Raw genomic sequence first — 20291 nt, 5'->3', positions numbered from 1 at the left:
GAGATGATCAATGATTAGTTTCATTTTAGTTAACTATACAATATAATGCAATTACAGCATAAAAATTACACCACAAAACCATTTTAATCAAATAACTCAATTTATTGGACGAGGTCTCAAAAATTGCTTATAACATTAATGTTTTTGTATTCATCAATTGATTTTTATATTCTTCTCTGTACATATCTAATCTGATAGGTTTAAGTCTATGACAATGTGTTCTTTGTATTTGAGTTTTTAGCATTCTTTTACTGTATAAACTTAAATCTTTTTTCTCATTGTTTATAAACCTTGGACTAATTATTAGTCTCTGTACTGTTTACAGGCAACCTGCCATGTAAATTTGATTAATTTAATCCATAATGCAATTCACATTTTTTATAAAGAAAAAAGAATCTATATATGCGCCGGAGTTGAAGTTATTACATTGCAAGTGTTACGCCCATTTGTGCGTGTGTGTGTGAAAGGCAATCGTACAGAACTTGTTAGTTCCTTTTCTTTGGTTATAAGCAGCATTTTGAGGCCAAATCACTTGAGAAATTTTACCAACTACGCAAGCTCCTCGTTTGTAGTTTCAAACAATCTACCTAGACTTCATCTATTTCAATTATACCCGTGTGGCATGTTATAACTTATAAGGCTTTCGGTAATTTTGTTCAACCGGCCATTCCATTCTTTGATGGTTGTTATGATTATTGAAGTATATGTTAATGAAAAAAAAATTATGATTAAAAGAGTATTAGCAAATTGTTTTTCAAGAAATAATTGAACTACTATCCAAATCAACAATAACAGATACGTATAAAATAGAGATGGAAGCACAACAATTAAAAGAATTTAAGTTAAATAATTATTTTTTCTAATTAATTTACTCATCAATCTTGGAAACCATTCTTTGTAAGGGAATCTCCAAGTATATTTGGGATTTAATGAGAAAGAAACACCATGTAACAACTAGAGCAAAAATAAAACAATTTCAAGTACTTTGAATAGAATTTGAATTGCTTAGGATGAATATAGAAAAGTCAGTCATAGACTATTTTTCATGAACAATGGCAATTGTTAACAAGATGTAAATCCATGGTGATAAAATGGAGGATATCACTTTTATTGAGAAAATCCCTCAATCATTGATGCCAAAATTGAATGTTATTGTGTGTTCAATAGAGGAAGGTAAGGATATTGATTAATTGCAAAGTTCATTGCTAATTAATGAGCAAAAATTGAATAGACAAGACAAGGATGAGCAAGTTTTACAAGTTTCATCTAATAATAATTTTTCTACCTCATAAATAGGTGTAAGATGAAGAGGAAGGAACACAAACAGCAATAATGGTAGATTTTCATCACATCATAAATATAAAAATAAATAGTCTTCTAATTCTTAAAAATAAGAAAAATGATATGATTATTATCATTCAACATTTTATATGCCAAAGTTAATAGACAAATCAAATGTTGAATGATTTTCAATGTCATAGATATTTGAATATCAAAATAATTTGAATAAAAATAGTGGTAGAAAATCTAATTTTATAGAGAATAAAGAGGAAACGTCTTTATTGATGGCTTGTAATATAAATGAGAAAAATCACATAAATTTATGGTATTTAGACACTAAGTGTAGCAATTATATGAGTTGAGATAAATCTGTCTTTTCTAATTTAGATAAATCTTATCAAATTTGATGTTATATTAATGTTAATAAAAAAAGAAGTTCATCCGTTCTAATGAGAAAAGAATATGATATTGAAATTGAGTGGAAGTTGATTAATAATGAAAAAGAAGAGCTAAGAAAGGAAATCAAATTAGCAATTAAGGATAAATAGTTATTTCTAGGTTGCTCAAAAATAAAGGTGATAGCCTTAAACTAGAGAATAAAGCAATATGAGATTAACTTATAATAATCAATAATCGTAACATGTTAGGAAAAAAAACTTATATAGATGCGTGATTATAATAATTGAAATTAATCAATTTGATGATTGCGCTTATTCATTTTGTTTTTATTCTTTATTGTGATCATATAACTTTTGAAGATGCTATATAAAAAAAAAAAAAAAGTGTCAAAAGGCTCCTAAGTGATGAAATTGATGTTAAAATGGAAAACAATACTTTGGAATTAACAAAACTTCAAAGAAGAAAGATCATTGATGTAAAATAGATATTCAAGATAAAATTAAAAGAAAAAATTGATAAACTAAGTGTTAAGAACATCAGTTTAAGAGAGGGTTTAAGAGAGGAATTATTAGATACTAGTTATAATCATAGTATATGTAGGAATCTTTGATTTAAAAAAAATAAAATTGTTAGATTAATTTATTAAAATCCTTATTTAATTGGATAATTAGATTCCTGGTTAGATTAGAATAGTTAGAGGTGTATATATATATAAGGATAAATATATTTAATTTTAAGTAAGTTTGATTTAATCAATGAAGCTTGGAAGGTTCATCCAAATACTTGTGTGTTTTATTTTCAATTAAGTTGGTGTGGGATGATGGCAATAATACATTTCCTTTTTCTAATTTTATTTCTGACAGAAATATAAATAAATATCAAAATAAGATTTCCAGCCAATGGCTGGTGTAGTTCAAAGAAGTGTAACAAATAGAGAGGGAGAGACTACATAACACAAATAGCACCTTATAGCAGAAAATTACGAATGCTACTAGGAAATGGCTCTATCCTGTCCATCCTCTGTAAACTGAAAAATTAAGGTGCTCAATCAGAGTCCACAGGAAAAACTTTGTCAACCTTGGACTACAACCTTTGAAAGTGGCTGGAATCTGGAACATTAACCCCAACCAAATTGATGTCCACAGCTTGCTCTGTGACAACCCTTTCTGCATCATCAATAAGCACAGATCAGTTCTAATAGAAGGAAGGGCTATTGTCTGTGGTCAGTTTTGATTTCCACTTTTTTCCTGCTTAGAAATTTCGTTTTCGACACAAGGAATTTTCTATGAATGGTAAACACAATTTTTGAGGGACCTCGGTTTACTGTATCACAATGCATGTCTACTCCATCGTTTAACCTTTTCACCAGCTAGCATGGCATGGGCAGAGCACATGCCAAGTCCAAAAAAAAACAAATTGGTGAAAGAATTTCTAGACTAGGATAGTCTCCGTATTGATTCATGCTTTAGGTTCTCGTTTCACCACAAACAATGGTGCACCAGCACAAAAAGTTTTCAAAGAAGTTGCACTTTTAAGAAAGCGTAAAAATGCAGTTTTTAGAATAATATACACCTCCATCAAGTCAAGGCCCTTCAGAAGATTCCACAAGTTCTTCATTGAACTCGCCAAATATATTTGGACATCCATCCCAGTTTCCCCGCTCTCGGGCTTCCCAGTAGCCACCAACATAGCGGAAAGATCCATTTTCACCTTCCTTTTGGAACCATCTTGGCTTCCATCCATGCTCTTGTAATTTCCTTGACTGCATAGAATGAACGAAAGTATAATGACCTCCAATAAGGAATGATGACGGGTCTTTGTGAGTGCACATGTAAGGTTTATGACTCATTCCAGCTCTTAATATTCAAATCTAGCCATGCAAAGAATTCTTAAATATTATTTCTTCCAGATTTATACTCTGATATATAGGGGTCTAAATGATGTTGATCGAAGTAACAGAATCAATCAACATCCAGGCATCAGTAAACTAAAAAAAACTACATAACAGCCTAATTGTCCGCATCTCATTAGTTCATATGTAGCACAAGCAACAGCATAATCACACCCGTGATATCTAATCTCAAGTTACTAACAGTGATTGTGTTCAAATCTTTGCTGAGGCAAAAGAGAAATCTTCTTCCATCACCAATAGAAAGTCCAACTCCACACACCATGTTCTTATAATTATTCCAACATATCTGCACTAACATTAAGTATAATTAAGTAAAGAAAGATCAAGAGCTCTGAATATACCATTCTTTGCCTCTTCTCCAGCCGCTGTTTCTCTCCATTTGCTTTTTCATATTCCCCGTTCTCCAAATGCCGCTGGTCTGGTCTAAGCCTGGAGTCCGTGGGCGGGAGCTTCTCCTTAATCCGTTATCAAATACCCGGGATCAGACATGGCTATAAAAAACAATTAGAGATGCAAACGTGGAAAATGGTTACTAGAAAATCTATATGATAAATCATCACTACCTGGAGTCCTGGCGTTAATTCATTTAGAGTTATAGCAAATGATGACAAGTTGTACCGAGTCAGATTAGCAGGTGGCTTATTACTTTTCCAAAGCAAGGTGGCATTAGAAGAGGTAATGCGATCCTTTGACTTGCCAGTGCCATCCCCAGTAGTATAATGCATGCTGTCGTCCCACTTCCCAAATAATGAAGCTACTTTATTACCTGAAACATCTTCAACGAACCCTTGGACCTATAAATACAGGACACTGAATGAATTGGAAAATAACTAGAACTAAGACCAACCATGTTGTATTCTAATGAGGAAACCATATGAAGACAGAAGACCTAACATCTTCTAACCTGGTGAGGATTTCTGTCAAGAATAGATTGTTCTTTGAATTTGAGTTTGCATGAATACTGTCGATTTCCTTGTATATGCATCATCCCATGGTGATCACAATACACTTTTCCAAGGATAAGATTATAAATCGTTGTTGTGACCTGACAGAAGCAAATATTGTGTCAAATCAAATGCACCATACTGATAGAAATGGAAGCTAGAAGATCAAAAGAATTCACCGATCATATCCTGCACAGACAGTCACACAGAAGTGTATACCTTGCTCCACTGGAATATTTCACCATCATCAAACTCGAGGGTCAGAACTCCAACAGGGTCGAGCTGAATTGACCGCCCCCAAAATTTTGTGCGGAGGTTGCTGTCACCCCAGAATTTCCACCCTCTACCTTCGCAGTGGCAGGCAATGAGAGTTGGGTGGTGACTAACCTGTTTCAACTCAAAATATCATTGAAATGTACTTCATATGAAGAGAGAAGCATTCATGACCAGACAGTTCCTTTATCTTCCCAAAGAACATTTTGTTTGGCTCGTTTCTCCTATTTGACAAACTAAATGAGCCGTCCTATTTTGTTTAGATAATTTCACATAGAATTTTACTCCCAAACCCTGGACAGTGATTTGACCAGCATCTAGTTTTCTTCCCAAGTGTTGCGATTTATAAAAAAATTTAATTCCCCTTTTGACAAAAAGTGTGGTGCAGGCAGGCCCTTCCGCATTTATTAGGACACTAAACAGTCATGATTTTCCTAAAAAATTTCCTATGCAATAAATTGAAACTCTGCCAAAGTATATGTCATAATCTTTCATTCAGTATAGAAAAGAAAATAGTATATCTCAATAACAGCTCAGGCAGCAGCTGGCGATCAATCTGAGTTCAATATAAATATTAAATACAGCTTAGGTTAAGTCACCCTGTTCTGTTATAAATCGGAGAAGATTACTGACCTTTTCAGAGAAGAAACGAACTCCTTTATCAGGAAAGTCAGCTTCATAAGTTTCTCCTAGCAAAGGATTAAAGGGTTTACAGTGCCGGCCTTCAGAAGAAGCATATCCAGAGATGGCAAAAGCAGCAACATTTAGGATCCTTAGGACACTGTTCCCCTGAAAAATAAAACACATCGGAACAGTGAGGACCAAACAGCAATCCAATAAGATTTTCCTTTTTCATGAAATATTTGATGCTGGAAACATGCCAAATAAGTCCATGAAGTGAAAGAAACTGAGACTTAACAACGCATGCATTTCACTGCATGCCTAAGATTTTTTATACTAGCAATTATAGAATTTAACTGCTATCTGAAATCCATCAACGTCTACTGGTCAAAATATGTGAAGGTTTAGCCAAATTCCATGCATGGAATTCAAGAGATATTTGTTTGATGGAGTCAATTATATTTACTTGGGGGGGCACTGGTTTTCCCATAGATCTTAGATCGGCTATTGTTATTTCACATGGCACCTTAACGTACGAGTCAGTATCACAGCAAGGAAACATCATCAACAGAGAGGAGATCAGTTGCTGAAGTCCTCAGGTTTCCTAATTACTCATAGATATTTAAAATGCTTATAAATACATTGATGTTTGTTACAAAGACCATAATCTGTGAGAAATGTCCAGATATAAAGAAGAATAAAATCTATCACTTTCCATAGAGAATCCGTGTTGTTTACCATCTCATTGTTGACAATAGAATTGGAGCGTGCATAATTTATGAATCTCACATGCAAGTGTAAAAAACATTGGACTGCAATGTAAAGAAACACAATAACGAATTTGCAATACTCAAGACACTTAGACATGTGCATTGTGTAATAATGAAAAGGTTGTTCAATGTGAATCAAGACATGAGGAGCATCTAATAAACTATAAAGTATGCAACTCTTACTGCTTTTCCACACTCATAGGCTCTGTCCAAAAGATAGGAGTACTCCAAGTCCTCAAAGCACTTCTGAAGAGAGGATATTGGTTCATTAAAGTAAACAGGGAGACAAACTCGTGTGAGATCCTTCCCCACATTGTCTTTGATCATAGACCACAGACTGACCCCTTTCTCTTTCTCAACCGGGTCAGGAAGCTTTTTTCGCCTTTCAATATGTGGATATCCAGAACTACAAAATTGCTTATCAGCACGCATTTTCTCTTCACTATCAAGTTGATTAAATCTCCTATGCTTCTCTGAGTACTTTGCAGCTTCTGTCATTGATGTCGGTTCAGTAAAATATTCTTTTGTGTCATGAAAGGAGGTTCCATCTTCATCTGACACTTCCTCAAGCTCTTGTTTCTCGATATCATCAGATGATTCAGTTGTGCTATATTCTGAAATTCATAATAGGACACCAGGGATAAGACTACATGGGAAAAAGCCTTGTGAAATATAGTTATTGATGCAAATTTGTTGAGCAAGAAACCTTTTAAAAATAAAAAAGATAAATAAATAAACATGGCAGAATATTAATGAACTATTGCTCAATAAATATGAGACAACCAATTAACATCACTAAAATCAAGAAAGAAGTTGTATAACATTCTGTATTTAAAATATTTCAACTCCATGAAAATACACCAGATCCCCTCAAATTTTTGCTGTGCAAGCAGTAGTTAACTTCAGTGATCAGAAGAAAGACAAAAGTCTAGTAATTTGTACGAGTAATGTGTTTAAAATAGGAAGATCAAGTGCCAGGTACCATACCACTATATTTTCCACGTTGTAAACTTGAAAATTCATGCTTTGTCAATTGATATTCACCATCTTGAATTCCTGAGGTTTCAGCCTCGATATTAGCTGCCTGCATAAAAAAGTTAAGAAAAAAAATTATTATTTGGGTTATGCAATGCAAGCTTATTTCAAAGCATACATACTTCACAAAATAATACCTGCAACCATCCACCTTATAAGGAAAACAAATAGTTATATCCAGAAATATAAGATCTAAAGCAAACATTAGAGAAGCCATGGTACTGAACATAATATTACAATTCAAATAGTTTTTGGATCAACTTTGTCAATTGTCACAGACTGTTCATCACTTGCAATGCAAAGACAAAAGTATCATGTCAGTCATTATTCAACACTAGTACTAAGAAAACAAACGTGAACCTCTATGTTCGAAATTAATATTATATTGGTCTATGTTTGGTAGAATATATTAGTGATTCTTTATTCCATAAATTGAAAGATATAGCAACTTGTTTTGGCACTCCCATCAATTACAAAGCATTCACACTTTTCCAATATGCTGTAATAGTCTCAGATTTTACAAATGAACAGTAGAAATTGCATTAACTACCTGCAAATTATATTTTTTTTCAATTCAAAACCCTATCGGCATCATCATGTGTCGTTCTATTAACTCTCTGCTCTTGCTCGTGCACTATAATAGTAAGTTTTCAAACAAATTTCAAAAAGAGATTAGAAAGCATAGTACATGTTAGAAGCACGTAGGACATATTTTTACCACTCAGGAAATGCTAAGCTGCTACTTGATCCATGAAGATATTGGAGATGCACAAAGGATTTTCTCGAGAAATACGCTAGTCAATAACATTTAATCTACATGAGCTAGGGTCATGTTTGTATTGTTAAAAAGATGAAGATTTGTTTGGCCACCCTTAGTATTTTTTTCACTTGAAGACGAACAAATACTTGAATCAATCCTCCCATTAAATAATTTGTCTTCAAGAAAAGGATCGATCACAACAATTTTAAAATTGACATGATAATGCAATGAACAAAAAAGAACAATTCATTCAGATGTGTAAAAGAGCATAAATATACAGAAGATCACTACCAATATCTCCAATAGAAAGTTAGTGGTTATTAGTTACCTCCAATTGCCTTAATGTGTCTAGCAAATTGGACCGTTCTTCACAAAGAACTTTAACTTGTCCTTGTACTTCAGAAAACTCGGATAGCATGATCTGCTCGCAATCCTTTACAAGGTTCTCATTGATACCCTCTTCAAGTAAACGTTTTTTAAGCCTGTCAGTTGAGATAGACAAATCATGTGATACAAGGGAGAGACTATCATTTAGCGATCTTGATGGAAAGAGGCTCCGGGTTGAGACCAAGGCTTGTATCCAAGCTACTCTATCTCTCTTTGAATCAGTCCTCAGATGAAGTGTCTTTGTAGCTGTAAATATATAAAACCGCCTATCATCGGACTTGCTCTCACGAAATGATGAGATCTGCTACACCAATTCAGACAACATCCCGATAAACATTCCCAACAATTACATATCATCACATTGTTCAATATAAACATACTAAAAATGCTATCTTTATTCTTCACAACTAAGATTGTAGCATGGTTGTCTAACTAAATCAACAACAAAATCAAAAATTAGGAATAAGCTCGAATAATGAATGTGTTCTTGATTTCAAATGGGGATAACATTTCAAAGATTCATTTAGGTAAGGAGAAGCTATAATGTTAAAGGACAAGGCTCCCCATGATAAGTAACAAATCACTGTAACAAAAAAACAGGACACGCCCAGAGGAGAAACCGCTAAGACTCTTGAACCGGGTCCTGCCCACCTTTCAGCTAACCAAGAAATAACCCAAGTAGGAGCAAAAGCCTTTAACTAGTTTAGGGCCAAATGGCGCCTCAAAACCACCAGTAACGGTAAAAACACGGACTACTGTTTGGCCACGAGAATATAAATCAGGTGTAAGAACTCAAAAGCGATGAACCACCGTTCAGATTCCAAAATGTTTTGGTCAAAAAAAAAAAATGAGACCCCAAATATGCTAAAGCTTGTCACTAGTAAGAAAGAGGCATAAAATTGGAGTCTGCTGGATCTAATGATTATAAAAGAATATGCTTAAAATGCTCGCAAAAAAGCATCATTTTTTTCTCTAGGTTATAAACACTCGCAGTAGAATTAAAATTAACAAACTCTGAGACTTTCAAAATAAGTGAAGCCGGCACCTACCTGTCTCAAAATTGTTCAGTGACTGCTTCAATATCAAAACCATCAACTCAAGTAAAAAAAAAAAATCCAGTAGCTTATTATATAAAATAATAATAAGAGAATTACCCACGTAGCCACTCAAATCCCAAAAAACAAACACCTAAATCCAGTAACAAACAAAACCCATCTCATCATTTCGGAGAGACACGCCATCCCTACCATTTGATCAATGCCATGTTCATTATTTTAAAGACAAAAAGAAAAAGGAAAGAAGAAGAAGTAAACCTAAGTGTGAAAAATACAGGGCAGTAAAGAAGCTAGTGGATTTGGCATTGGATGGGATGTGTGTGAAAACAAAACTCAAGTCAATGATAAAAAGCAAGAAATGAAAGATCATTTGATAGTTGCTAAAATCCATCCATTCATTCAACACCGTTGGTGTGACCGAAGCTTTAAATACCTAACCTACACCGTACCTTATTCTAGCTACACCACCCACCCACCCCCACAACACACCAAAACCCCCCCTGCTGATGTGACCCACTATGCATTAACAACCAGTTGAAACTGTAAAAACACAAACCAAAACAGAGTACTCCATTCCATACGTTAAAATCAACAACAAAGGGAAATTAAAAAGGAAAGGGAAACATCTCCTTCTTTTGCTCACTCAAGTATGAATCCAAAACCAATTTGGCAAGATAAATAAATTGATAGAATTGGTAAAGAAAAATAAATCCAATGTAAACTCTTTTTTTTTTTTTCAAAAACTTTCCGATATCAGCAACAGTTCCTCCAATACCGCCCAAAAAAATAAAGAAAAATAGATGAATGAACAACCAAACACTTTCACTTCATTGATCCATAAATATTAATTTCCCGTTCCTGGTTTTCAATTTACTCATGATACCTTTAGATGGACAGTGCCAACAGTTTTTTGCGGTTTCTGTCTTCCACTGCCACGACTATCCCATCTCAATAATCGATTCGTCGATATTTCTCCAATCAATCTAACATCATCACAAAGATTAATACTCTCCGGCGGCCGACGAATCTTCGAGTAAGAAAGCACGCCATTTTTCAACAAGAACCACCGCGATCTCCACCCTTTCCCATAATTCGTCCACTTATACAACACCCCAGCCACCGTCGCCTCCGATCCCGCCGCTTTCCCCCCTACATTGCCGTTAGATCCGCCGGAAAATGTCGCCGGCAACGATCTTGCTCGAGTCAACGTTGCATCCGGTGATTGGCTCCCGATATCTGGACTCTCTAGTGAGATGCAGCATAATGGATGCATTTCTCTGACCCTCATCTTTAGAGCCAAAAACAAACTTAATGCTAATTCGCTACAGATAACAAAAAGAAAGGCAATCCCCACATCAAGCTAGCACTTGCTGCATTGACACGCACAAAAAGAGAGACGATAATCAAAACAAAACAACAGCATTAATAATCAGAAGAGAAATAGTGAGAGAATGAACAGAGTGTTTGGGCAATACCTGTGACAGAGAGAAATGGTGAAAGAGATGATTCTGGTTTCTGGGTTGTTTATAAAAGGGGTCCTTGAGGTATAAAATATTTATACTGGTACAGAAGATTTGCAGTTTTTGTGTTATATTTATGTATAGTATGTGTATGTGTGCGCGCAATGCATTGAAGGAGGGGAGTGAAACTGAGGGAGAAGGGGTAATTATGGAAGAGAGGATGATGGCAGAATGGTAATTCAAGTGCCAGTTTGAGCTGCTTCTTCTCCTCTCTCTCTCTCTCTCTCTCTCTCTCTCTTTTTATTTTCTTTCAAGAGAACATTAATGAGTATATTAATTTATTTGATTTCTGAGAGTGCAAGCAAAGACGAGGATGGAGGTAGTTGTTGATTTTTATCGTACTCGTTGCATGGTTTGGATTATTAAACTATTGAATCGATGACGTCTTATATTAAAAGTCATTTAAATCTCCATTTTAATATAGTTTTTAACTTTAACTTAAGAAAAAAATGATAAATAAAAAACTTAAATTAAGAATCATAATTCAAATATCAAAATTATAAATCAAATTTAAAATCTTAAATATCTAAATAGAAAAAACCACAATCTATAGTAAAGAATATATATAATATATATATACACACACACAAATTTTAAAAAAACCAGTGGATAAATCTTGATTGGCTCAATTACCAACCCGGTTTCATCGATGAAATTGAGATCGGTTGCTAAAATAATCTACCGAGTAATCGTGATATTTGTTTGCTCAATTTTTTTTTAAGAAAATAGATATAGGTGAAAATAATATGTGGTCCTCTGTTTTTTATATTTTATCCATTTTAATTGTGTGCATTAAATTGGACGGAAGCTGTAATTAATATTAGTAGTGATTTTTCTGCCTTTTCATAAAAAAACTGTAAGTAACTGAGCAGCAAAACACGAGATATAATTGAAAAAAAATTCTTGCTTTTCATTTACTATATGTTTGGAAATGTAGCTTAACCAGTATTTTTAATAAATTTAATATTTTTTATAAATTTTAATTTTTTTAATATTTTTTAGATTATTTGGATATATTAATCTTAAAAATAATTTTTTAAAAATAAAAAAAAATATATCATTTTAATATATTTTAATATAAAAAAAATATTTTTAAAAAAATCACCAACCAAGTTTCAATTTTAAAACCGGAAGTGGAGCAGTTGATTTGTTAGTCTAACATAAAGTGCAAGTTTGGTTTAACTGGAGAAGCAAGAGGAGGGGCCACATGTTATCTTACCATGAGGAAATTAATTTATTATTATTATAAACAAGAAATTATTTGTAAGAAAAAAAAAATGCTTGCGTCAAAAATAATTGATTGTAATTCACGTCGAGTAAATCTTGAAAACATGAATGGCTCTACTACACACGTACGGATTGAGATATGAATTAAATCATCTCGAGGATGCTTGTAGTGAGCTCTCTGTTGCGTGCAAACGCAGGCAATTAGGTGATGACTCATCAAATAGCAATTTCGATAAATTAGTATATCTATTTAGTTGATGTGTTGTGATAAATTAATTTATAAATCAGTAGCGTTCTTTAGATAACGAAAAGAGTCTGTTTGATTTTTTTTCAATGAAAATGCTTTTAAAAAATTTTAAAATTTTTATTTTTTAATTTAAATTAAATTTTTATATTTTTATTATTTTAATAATCTGATACTAAAAATAAATTTTAAAAATAAATAATTTTATCTGATTGTTATTTTTATTTTTTGCTTTTTAGGCTGGAATGCAATAACATTTTTTTCTCCGACTTTTCAAGTCAAAATCAAAATTTTGATGAAAAGACTAAAATGTCCTTAGATTTTTCTTCCTTCTTTTTTCGATACCTTCCTTCTCTCTTTCTATCTCCATCAGCCACCACAGTCATCCCCCTCCTCTCCTCTACTTTCTCGTTTGTTTCCCCATGCCATCATCATAGTGAACCATCACTGTTTCTAAATTGAAAACTTCATCCTTGATCCTAAAACGATTTAAAGCTTGCTGCACATTTACCCACAACGAAAATCAATGGAAAAACAACGACAACAACCCTTATTTATTAATAGCAATAACAATTGTGAATGAATGGCAACCTCATTGTCGAGATTCTCCATAACAACTAGTGAGTGACACAACAATCAACATCATCACCACCAATAATAGCTCCCATTAAATATGACAATAACAACACTTGTCATATTAGAGGCTATGATGCCCCTTCTCCAAGCAATCGTGAGCTTCACAGCCACTAAAATCAAGATGAGAGAAGTAGGGTGGTTGGAATCATGTGAGGTTGAGGTTGAGGTTGAGGTTGTTTTCTGGCGAGGGAGAGAGGGGATGTTGCTAGTTTAGCTGGTGTGGTGCACAGGCCAGATCTGGTAGTTGCTGTTTCAATCAGAGCTGGTGACTGTTGGGCAATGAAGTGCTAGGCTGGTGTGGTGGTGCTAGTTCTGGCGTTCGTGTGGTTCAGTTGTGGTAGTGTTGGGTTCACTACGGTGGTGGAAGAGAGAAAAGGGCTGCTAGGTTACGAAGAGGCTAGCATGGTGGAGAAGCCTGCAATGGTGGTTGATGGGGGGGGGGGGTTTGAAGTGACGGGGCTGCTCAGAGATGGGTGAGTAGTATGTGGTTGCTGATATTAATTAGGCTTAATTTAGGTGGTTTTAGTCGTTGATGGTGATTGGAGAGAGTGAAGGGGAGTTTGTTAGTGATACGATTGGTGGGGGAGAGAAGAGGAAGACCGGTGATCAGTGGTGAAGGGAGGCTATTGGTGAAGAGAGAGGTGTAGATCGATGATTTTTTTTAACAGCACTTATAAGACTTTTTTAAACATTAAATCAATTATAATTATAATTAGTGGTGCTAAAAAAAAACAGTGATATGATCATAGGCGGAGGTGTGTACTGAAGGTTAGGGTGGGTTCTAGCCCAGGTTAAGATTTTATTCAATATTTTTTTAATTAATTTTATATAAAATAAATTTTTAATTGAGTTATCAAAAAATTTTAAAAATTTGCGTAGAGCCTTGTAATATAATACTTTAGCTTGGATTAAAATTTTTAAATTTTTGGAGAAATTTAGAAATTTGATGAGAATCACAATTTGACTAGTTTTACGTTATTGAATATAATTTTCAATTCGACTATTAAATTGAGCTGAAATTTTACAAGGGATCTTAAAATATATTGAATAAAATCTGGTTAAAATTTTAGAATAAACGGAGCTTAGTAGTGCCAACAAAAAAAAGATTGTCAAATAAAAGCAAAACAACTCATTAAGGGTAAAATTATTATTTGCCATTAAAAAATAAAACAAATAAGCTCTTTTTTTTTTATATGTTGCCGACTGGAAAGAAGCAGAATAGAAAAAAAAAAAAAAAAAAAAGGCAAGAGAGAAAAAGAAAGAAACAAGGGAAAACATTAAAAAAAAAATCTAAGGAAAAAAACTAAGAAAAGTAAGAGAATAACCTTATAAACTTACAAAGTATAACTTATAAAACCCTAATCTAAGGAAGAATCAAGTGAAGGAAGGAGGAATTGAGAGAGGGAAAAAAATTAATTACTTTATTTTCTAGTTGACATGAGATTATTATTTTATTTCATTTGAGGGGTTGTTATAATATCTATTCAGAATTGATAATAAATGAATTATATTTCATAAAACATCGAAGGATGTAACTTCAATAGTAAGTTTCTTTTTACTTTTTACTTCAATTTTATGCATTTTTTAATTTTTTTTTTAATATTTTAGGTAATGTATTTGAATTAAAACTGTAATGTTAACTTTAAAAATTTATACACATGAATTAATAGTTATTTTTTAAAAAAATATATATTTATTTAATAGTTCAGGACAGGAAAAATTCCTGGCTCTGCCCTTGGATATGATGAAGCCATGTAAAAAAAACATGGTTTTTCTATGCATCAGTGTTTACTGTTGTTATTTTCCCAGAGCCCTTCATCATATCAATTGTTATTATAATTATAATTAGTGGTGTTAAATTTAAATTTTTCTAAAACACGGATTTACCCGCATTCCCAAATAATATAGAAGTGTTTTGAAATTATACCTTGCTATTGTTTTCTTTTTAAGTTTCACACTACCACGCTTCACCAGCAGACAAAACTATATTATCTGGTGATGTTTGCACGGATTTGTTCTGCTTATACAGGATACGCGTGTGTAAAGAAAAACTCTGCTTATTTAATTAGAATTAAAATATTTTTAAATAATATATATATTGAAATAATATTTTTTTTAAAAAAATTATTTTATTATATATAACGATCTGAAAAAATAAAAAAAAACAATATTTCAAAAAATATTTTTTAAAAAATATTTTTAAAATATAAAAATAAACGAACTTTTGAAATTGAAAAGCAATTTACTTTTATCAGTTGCCTTCACTGTGTTTAGCTTTGAATCATTTTCTTGCTGTAGCTTCAGTGGACAATTTGAATGGAAGAGATCTATCGTTTGAAATTCAAATTTATATTGAGGTGGCGCAAAATTGTAGCGAAAATGGGTAAAGGAAGGAGAAGATACTTGTCTAATTAGTTAATTAAAAGGTAAAGAAAAGAAAAAATAAAAACAATTTAACACAATAAGACAAACTCAAATATCACAACATTAATCATATTGGTATGTGATTTCTAAAAGGTGAGTGGAAACAGGAGTGAGAAAAAAACTAAAAAATTAATTAAATTGAGAAAATTAAAAAAAATAATTGAAAAAAACAAATCATAAAAAAAAAACCAATAAAACCGATTAAAATGTTAAAAAAACTGATAAGTTCGGTTTTGGTTTTATTAGTCTGAAACCGAACAAAAAAAACTTGAAAAAAACAGAGCCACACCGGTTTGATCCAGTTTTTTTTAAAAAAAAACCGAACCAAAACTAATCGGTTTGAACCGATTTCAGTTTGGTTTTGTTTTTTTTTTAAATAATCGGTTTGGTTATTTTTTTTATAAAAACCAAACCGGACAGAAAATAATCACCTCTAATTGGAAATGTGATAATATTTGATTTTTAAAATATATTTTGATTATAAATTTATTAAAAAAATATTTATGACATTAATATATCAAAATAATTTTTAAAAAAATGAAAATAATTAAAATTTTAAATAAAAAACACAATTTAAACATCATTTTCAAACACAGCTTGCTCACCATTAATGCTTTTCTCAGCTCTCCGGAGTTTTATATGTGTAGCATGATAAATGAAGTGTTTACGTGGAGAACATCAAATTGGAAATCACCACTTGAGATCATTCACGGCTGAGGTTGACGATTGACGCTCCCCTACAGGTAACAGGGTCATGTTTGGATTCATTTACCATGTTCTGTGCGTGGAGTACAGAGCCACCTCCACTACCTCAAAACTCATGGGCATGGAGGCACCACCTCGCGGGGAGTGGCTAAAAAACAAGAAAATATTGGAACGCGAACAGAGGAGGGATTGGCGGTGGTTTCAAATCTCGCTCGCAGCTCCAGTAACCACAGACAGAGCTGAGAGTACTGAGTCCATAGCCATGGATAGGACCAGTACTTAGTATACTATTCCTACTTCATCCTATTCTCTCTTGGCTAGAAAGTGTTCTTGACTCAACACTAATAAAGCCTGCGCAATGAATTCTTAGGACCATTATTTCTACTCTGTTTTTCTTTGACCAAGATTTACTTATTTGTTTCGTGAGAGTGACAGATCAATGCGAGCGATAAATTCCATTTCTCGAAAAGGAGGCTAGAGATCCAAGCAACATCGCAAGGGGCTCGTCGACATGTTCCATCCACTTCCAAGGAAATTTCATGGAAGAGGCAAAGAGGTGGAGTGGACAGTGGAGAGCCTATTGGAACATGTCAATCAGTCAATTGAATAACAGATTGATTTTTTGTTTTTTAGGAAATTGTAATTTTTTTAATCAATATTCTTCGTTTAAAGTATTTAAAGACTTTTTTTTTTTTTTCAAATTTATACTAAGTTTAGAAAATACTAGATGCCGTGGGCTCGTGGGATGCTTCTGCATTGTCGTGGGTTTGTCGAAAAAAAAAAATATATATATATATATATATATATATATATAAAGAAAGAGAGAGAAATTGTTATAATTCATAATATTTTTAAGGAAAAAACTATAAAGTTAAATTCTTAATAAGTTTAATATTAAAAAAATAAAATTAATAAAGAAAATTTTAGAAAAAAATAAAAGAAAAAAAAACCATGCATAAAAATACTGTAGCAATATATAGTGTTTCATGAAGAAATATATAGATGTAATTTTTAACCAGCTCAATATTAAAAATAATAAAATTAATAAAGATAATTTTTTTTCATGATAATTCTTAATTTAATTTAAATAAAATCAATGTCTTACAATTAGATCATCACAAAATTAAATATTAAGGTGATTATTATACATTTTTGCATTGGAAAAATTTGTCTTTGTTCTCGGTAAATGAATGTATTTTTCATTTTTTCATCAATAAAAAAAAATGGAAAAGAAAAAGAAAAATATTTTTTTTGGTGAACAGACCCTGAGATTTGTTTTTCAATAAATTTTTTTTTTATTTTAAAGAATAGTAATAATTATTTTCTTGCTGGAAAATAAAGGTGAGCGGTTTTCTTTATTTTATTGGGAAAAACATGTTTTTTTTTTAAAGGTTGAAAGAGTAAAAAGTGAAAATGAAATAATTTAATGAATTTGAATATTATAGAGGCTTGTGAGCAAGTCACAAAAATGTGTGTATATGGACGTCCAAAAAGAACATCTGCACAGTGAAAGCGATGCAACAATGTCAATATCTCACTAGCTGGGTACTGCCGCTACGGCAAACAAAAAGTAAAAATTATTAATTTTGGGAGCAAACCTTTAGGAAGAGCCAGCCGGCCCGTGAAAATTAACCATGATGTCCGTACGGATCTCAAAGCCATAGCATCTGAGAGTGGTCCGGCGTGACGTAGAGGGGCCGAGAGTGGCGGACAACTCTATATCTGACACGTGTCAGCTATCGATGAAACAGGAGGAATAATCACCAACTCTCACGTGTAGTGGCTATTTTCACTTATTGGTACTTAAAAAAAAAAAAAAAACATTGGCAATTAAAAAAAAATCGGTAAAATAACACAAGTTATGTATTTCTTGATATGAAAATAAAATATTTATAACTTCTTGTTGTTTAGAGTAAAAACTTCAAAAACATTATTAAATGAGCAGGAGAGATTTTAAATGAGAAAAAAAAAATAATACTTGAATATACATTGAAATTCCTATTATAAAATTATCGGTATCATTAGAAAGATATTAATAAAACAAATCCAATAATATTAAAAAAAAATCATCAACAATAACTTAAGTGTATCATACTTATCATTTAAAAATAGTAGCAGTCTCGTATGTTTTTAGCAATAAATGTGACCCTGTTATATTTTTGTTGGAGATATTTTTTAATGTTATTATATTTGTTTTTTTTTAATGAAATTGGTAGTATCTTAATCAGAATTTTAATATATTTTTATAATATTTTTTTTTCTTTCCTCTTGTCCATTTAATAAAAAAAATTAAAAGTTATTATTATAAATAACAACAAGGTATAAATCTCATGTTTTTCAACCATGCAAGTATAAATTGTGCTACTATTCTAATTATTTTTTAAATTATCCTATTTCACAAATATTTATTGTGTTATTCCAGGAATATTTTTAATTTTGTGTCCTTTAACTTCTTTTTTTAAAAAAAAAAAATCACATGTAACAGCAGTAGCAGTAGTTTCGGTACGTGCATTTGGCTCGCTCTTCCATTCCCCACGCTTCCTCTTTCCTTTCTTTTGTCTTATCGACGTCAATAATTCACCTATCCTACGTGCGAAATGCTAGTCATGCTACATGATAATATTTATATGGAATAGATAATTTGATACCACAGTGTTAGATAATTTTTAAAATTATTTTTTAATTAAACATATATTTAAATGAATTTTTTAAATTTTTTTATTTTTAATATTAATATACTAAAATCATCTAAAAATACTATGTGGGTGTTATTGATGCTATGTTTGAAAATTAGACACGTAGTGAAACTTAATTTTGGTTTCACAGGCTCTCTCTCTCTCTCTCTCCCCCTTGACAAAGAGCAAATTATTCGACTATTTCTTCAATGCCACTCGTGTGAACAGTCAAATAAATGGTTTCTGTATATGTATTTAATTTATCGTTTCATATCTTTTTATTTGTACTTTTTATTTTTATTTTATGAGGCAAAAAATATAATTAGTCATTGAATATTCGTTGCTATTTAGGCATATTGTTTTCAGCTGGGTATGGTATGGGCTATTCATGAACTAGCCGCCATTTCGTCCTCTACAATTAAAATGTTGGAGTACACATTCTCACCAAATAGTCATGTAGTTCCTTACTAATATAGTTACATGAGCGGTGAAGAAACACTTTTTTAAATTTATTTTCATTTTCTTGTGTCATAATTAAAATAAATACTCTAAAGTGGTGATAAAATTCCCAAGAAAAATGTAATTATCCTTTTCCATTCATTTATTTTTTTTTAATATTATATACGGTGGTTAAAACCTTTCTTCTATCATGTCATGAAATTCCATGTGGCATCTTGTTTCTCAAGAGGCGACGCATGCTGGTATTGTTATAGGATTAAGATAGAAATAACACCTAGGGGGTGAATTAGATACTCCATCAATTATATCAATAAATAACTATTTAGTAGGTGGCCTAATAGTAAAAGTTTGAAATTAATGGGTTTGCTCCTCTTGTAATCCCAGGTTCAAACCTTGTGATTGTTAATATGATAGCCACTAGAAGCTTATATAGTCGTTAACTTCAAGGCTCGTAAGATTAGTTGAGGTGCACGTAAACTAACCCGAACACTCATCTTAATAAAAAAAATGCAAATAAAAACACTAAACACATATAATACAATAACCAATAATATAATTAAAGTGCTTAAATTAAACAGATAAAGGAAGAGAGATTTTAAACTCGATTTTTAACGTGGTTTGACAAGCTTACATCCACACTTCAAATACCAACTATACTTAAGTATTGTATTGTTTTGCTAATTCAAGTAAAAGATACAATGTTCTTGATGATTTTACACTAAGTAATTACATCAGTTGAAAGATATTCTCTTTTTAATTTTTTTTTGTGAAAATAACTCGCTAATGCCAAGAGTTTCTCGAAATCCTCAAGTGTTTAAGGCTATGATTTGTTTACAATAAGATTCACTCTCTCAAAATAATAGATTATACAATTGAAAACTATAATCTCAATAGCTCACTCAATAACACTTAGGATGATTGAAGATGTGTAAGTGTAATGAGTGTGAGATTTTATACTATTATG

General features: G+C 32.1%; 1 protein-coding gene and 1 long non-coding RNA gene across 7 annotated transcripts; both read right to left on the bottom strand.

The window, feature by feature from the left end:
* Positions 1–2498: 2498 nt before the first annotated feature.
* Positions 2499–11190, bottom strand: LOC118035999 (oxysterol-binding protein-related protein 2A). 6 transcript variants are annotated; one of them, XM_035041681.2, is made up of 12 exons: positions 10913–11188; positions 10321–10807; positions 8324–8686; positions 7188–7284; positions 6384–6814; positions 5443–5598; positions 4756–4923; positions 4497–4637; positions 4156–4386; positions 3934–4047; positions 3253–3442; positions 2499–2846 (listed from the first exon to the last, which is right to left on the bottom strand). In XM_035041681.2, exons 2-11 carry the CDS (start codon positions 10723–10725, stop codon positions 3263–3265), a joined length of 2286 nt encoding a protein of 761 aa, XP_034897572.1. In that variant the 5' UTR covers positions 10726–10807; positions 10913–11188; the 3' UTR covers positions 2499–2846; positions 3253–3262. The 6 variants fall into 6 exon arrangements, 5 of the variants coding, with proteins under 5 accessions (XP_034897572.1, XP_073261906.1, XP_073261911.1 ...); XM_073405805.1 differs by having other exon boundaries at positions 3934–4054; positions 4157–4386; XM_073405810.1 differs by having other exon boundaries at positions 3934–4054; positions 4157–4386; positions 8324–8683.
* Positions 11191–12646: 1456 nt separating this feature from the next.
* LOC140955653 (uncharacterized) lies at positions 12647–13790 on the bottom strand. The gene is made up of 2 exons (XR_012170014.1): positions 13020–13790; positions 12647–12927 (listed from the first exon to the last, which is right to left on the bottom strand). It is a non-coding gene; the product is annotated as an uncharacterized lncRNA (long non-coding RNA).
* Between the last annotated feature and the right edge of the window lie 6501 nt (positions 13791–20291).

Source organism: Populus alba, chromosome 1 (assembly GCF_005239225.2).
Source record: "Populus alba chromosome 1, ASM523922v2, whole genome shotgun sequence".
NCBI classification, from domain to species: Eukaryota; Viridiplantae; Streptophyta; class Magnoliopsida; order Malpighiales; family Salicaceae; genus Populus; species Populus alba.
This window is presented reverse-complemented; position numbering and strand designations above follow the sequence as displayed.

Coding starts and splice junctions, on each gene's coding strand:
- LOC118035999 (XM_073405807.1), bottom strand. CDS start 10,725: ATGAGGGTCAGAGAAATGCATCCATTATGCTGCATCTCACTAGAGAGT. Junction 4,924..5,442: donor TTCGTTTCTTCTCTGAAAAG/GTCAGTAATCTT, acceptor GAGTTGAAACAG/GTTAGTCACCACCCAACTCT. Junction 4,638..4,755: donor AAATATTCCAGTGGAGCAAG/GTATACACTTCT, acceptor TGCTTCTGTCAG/GTCACAACAACGATTTATAA.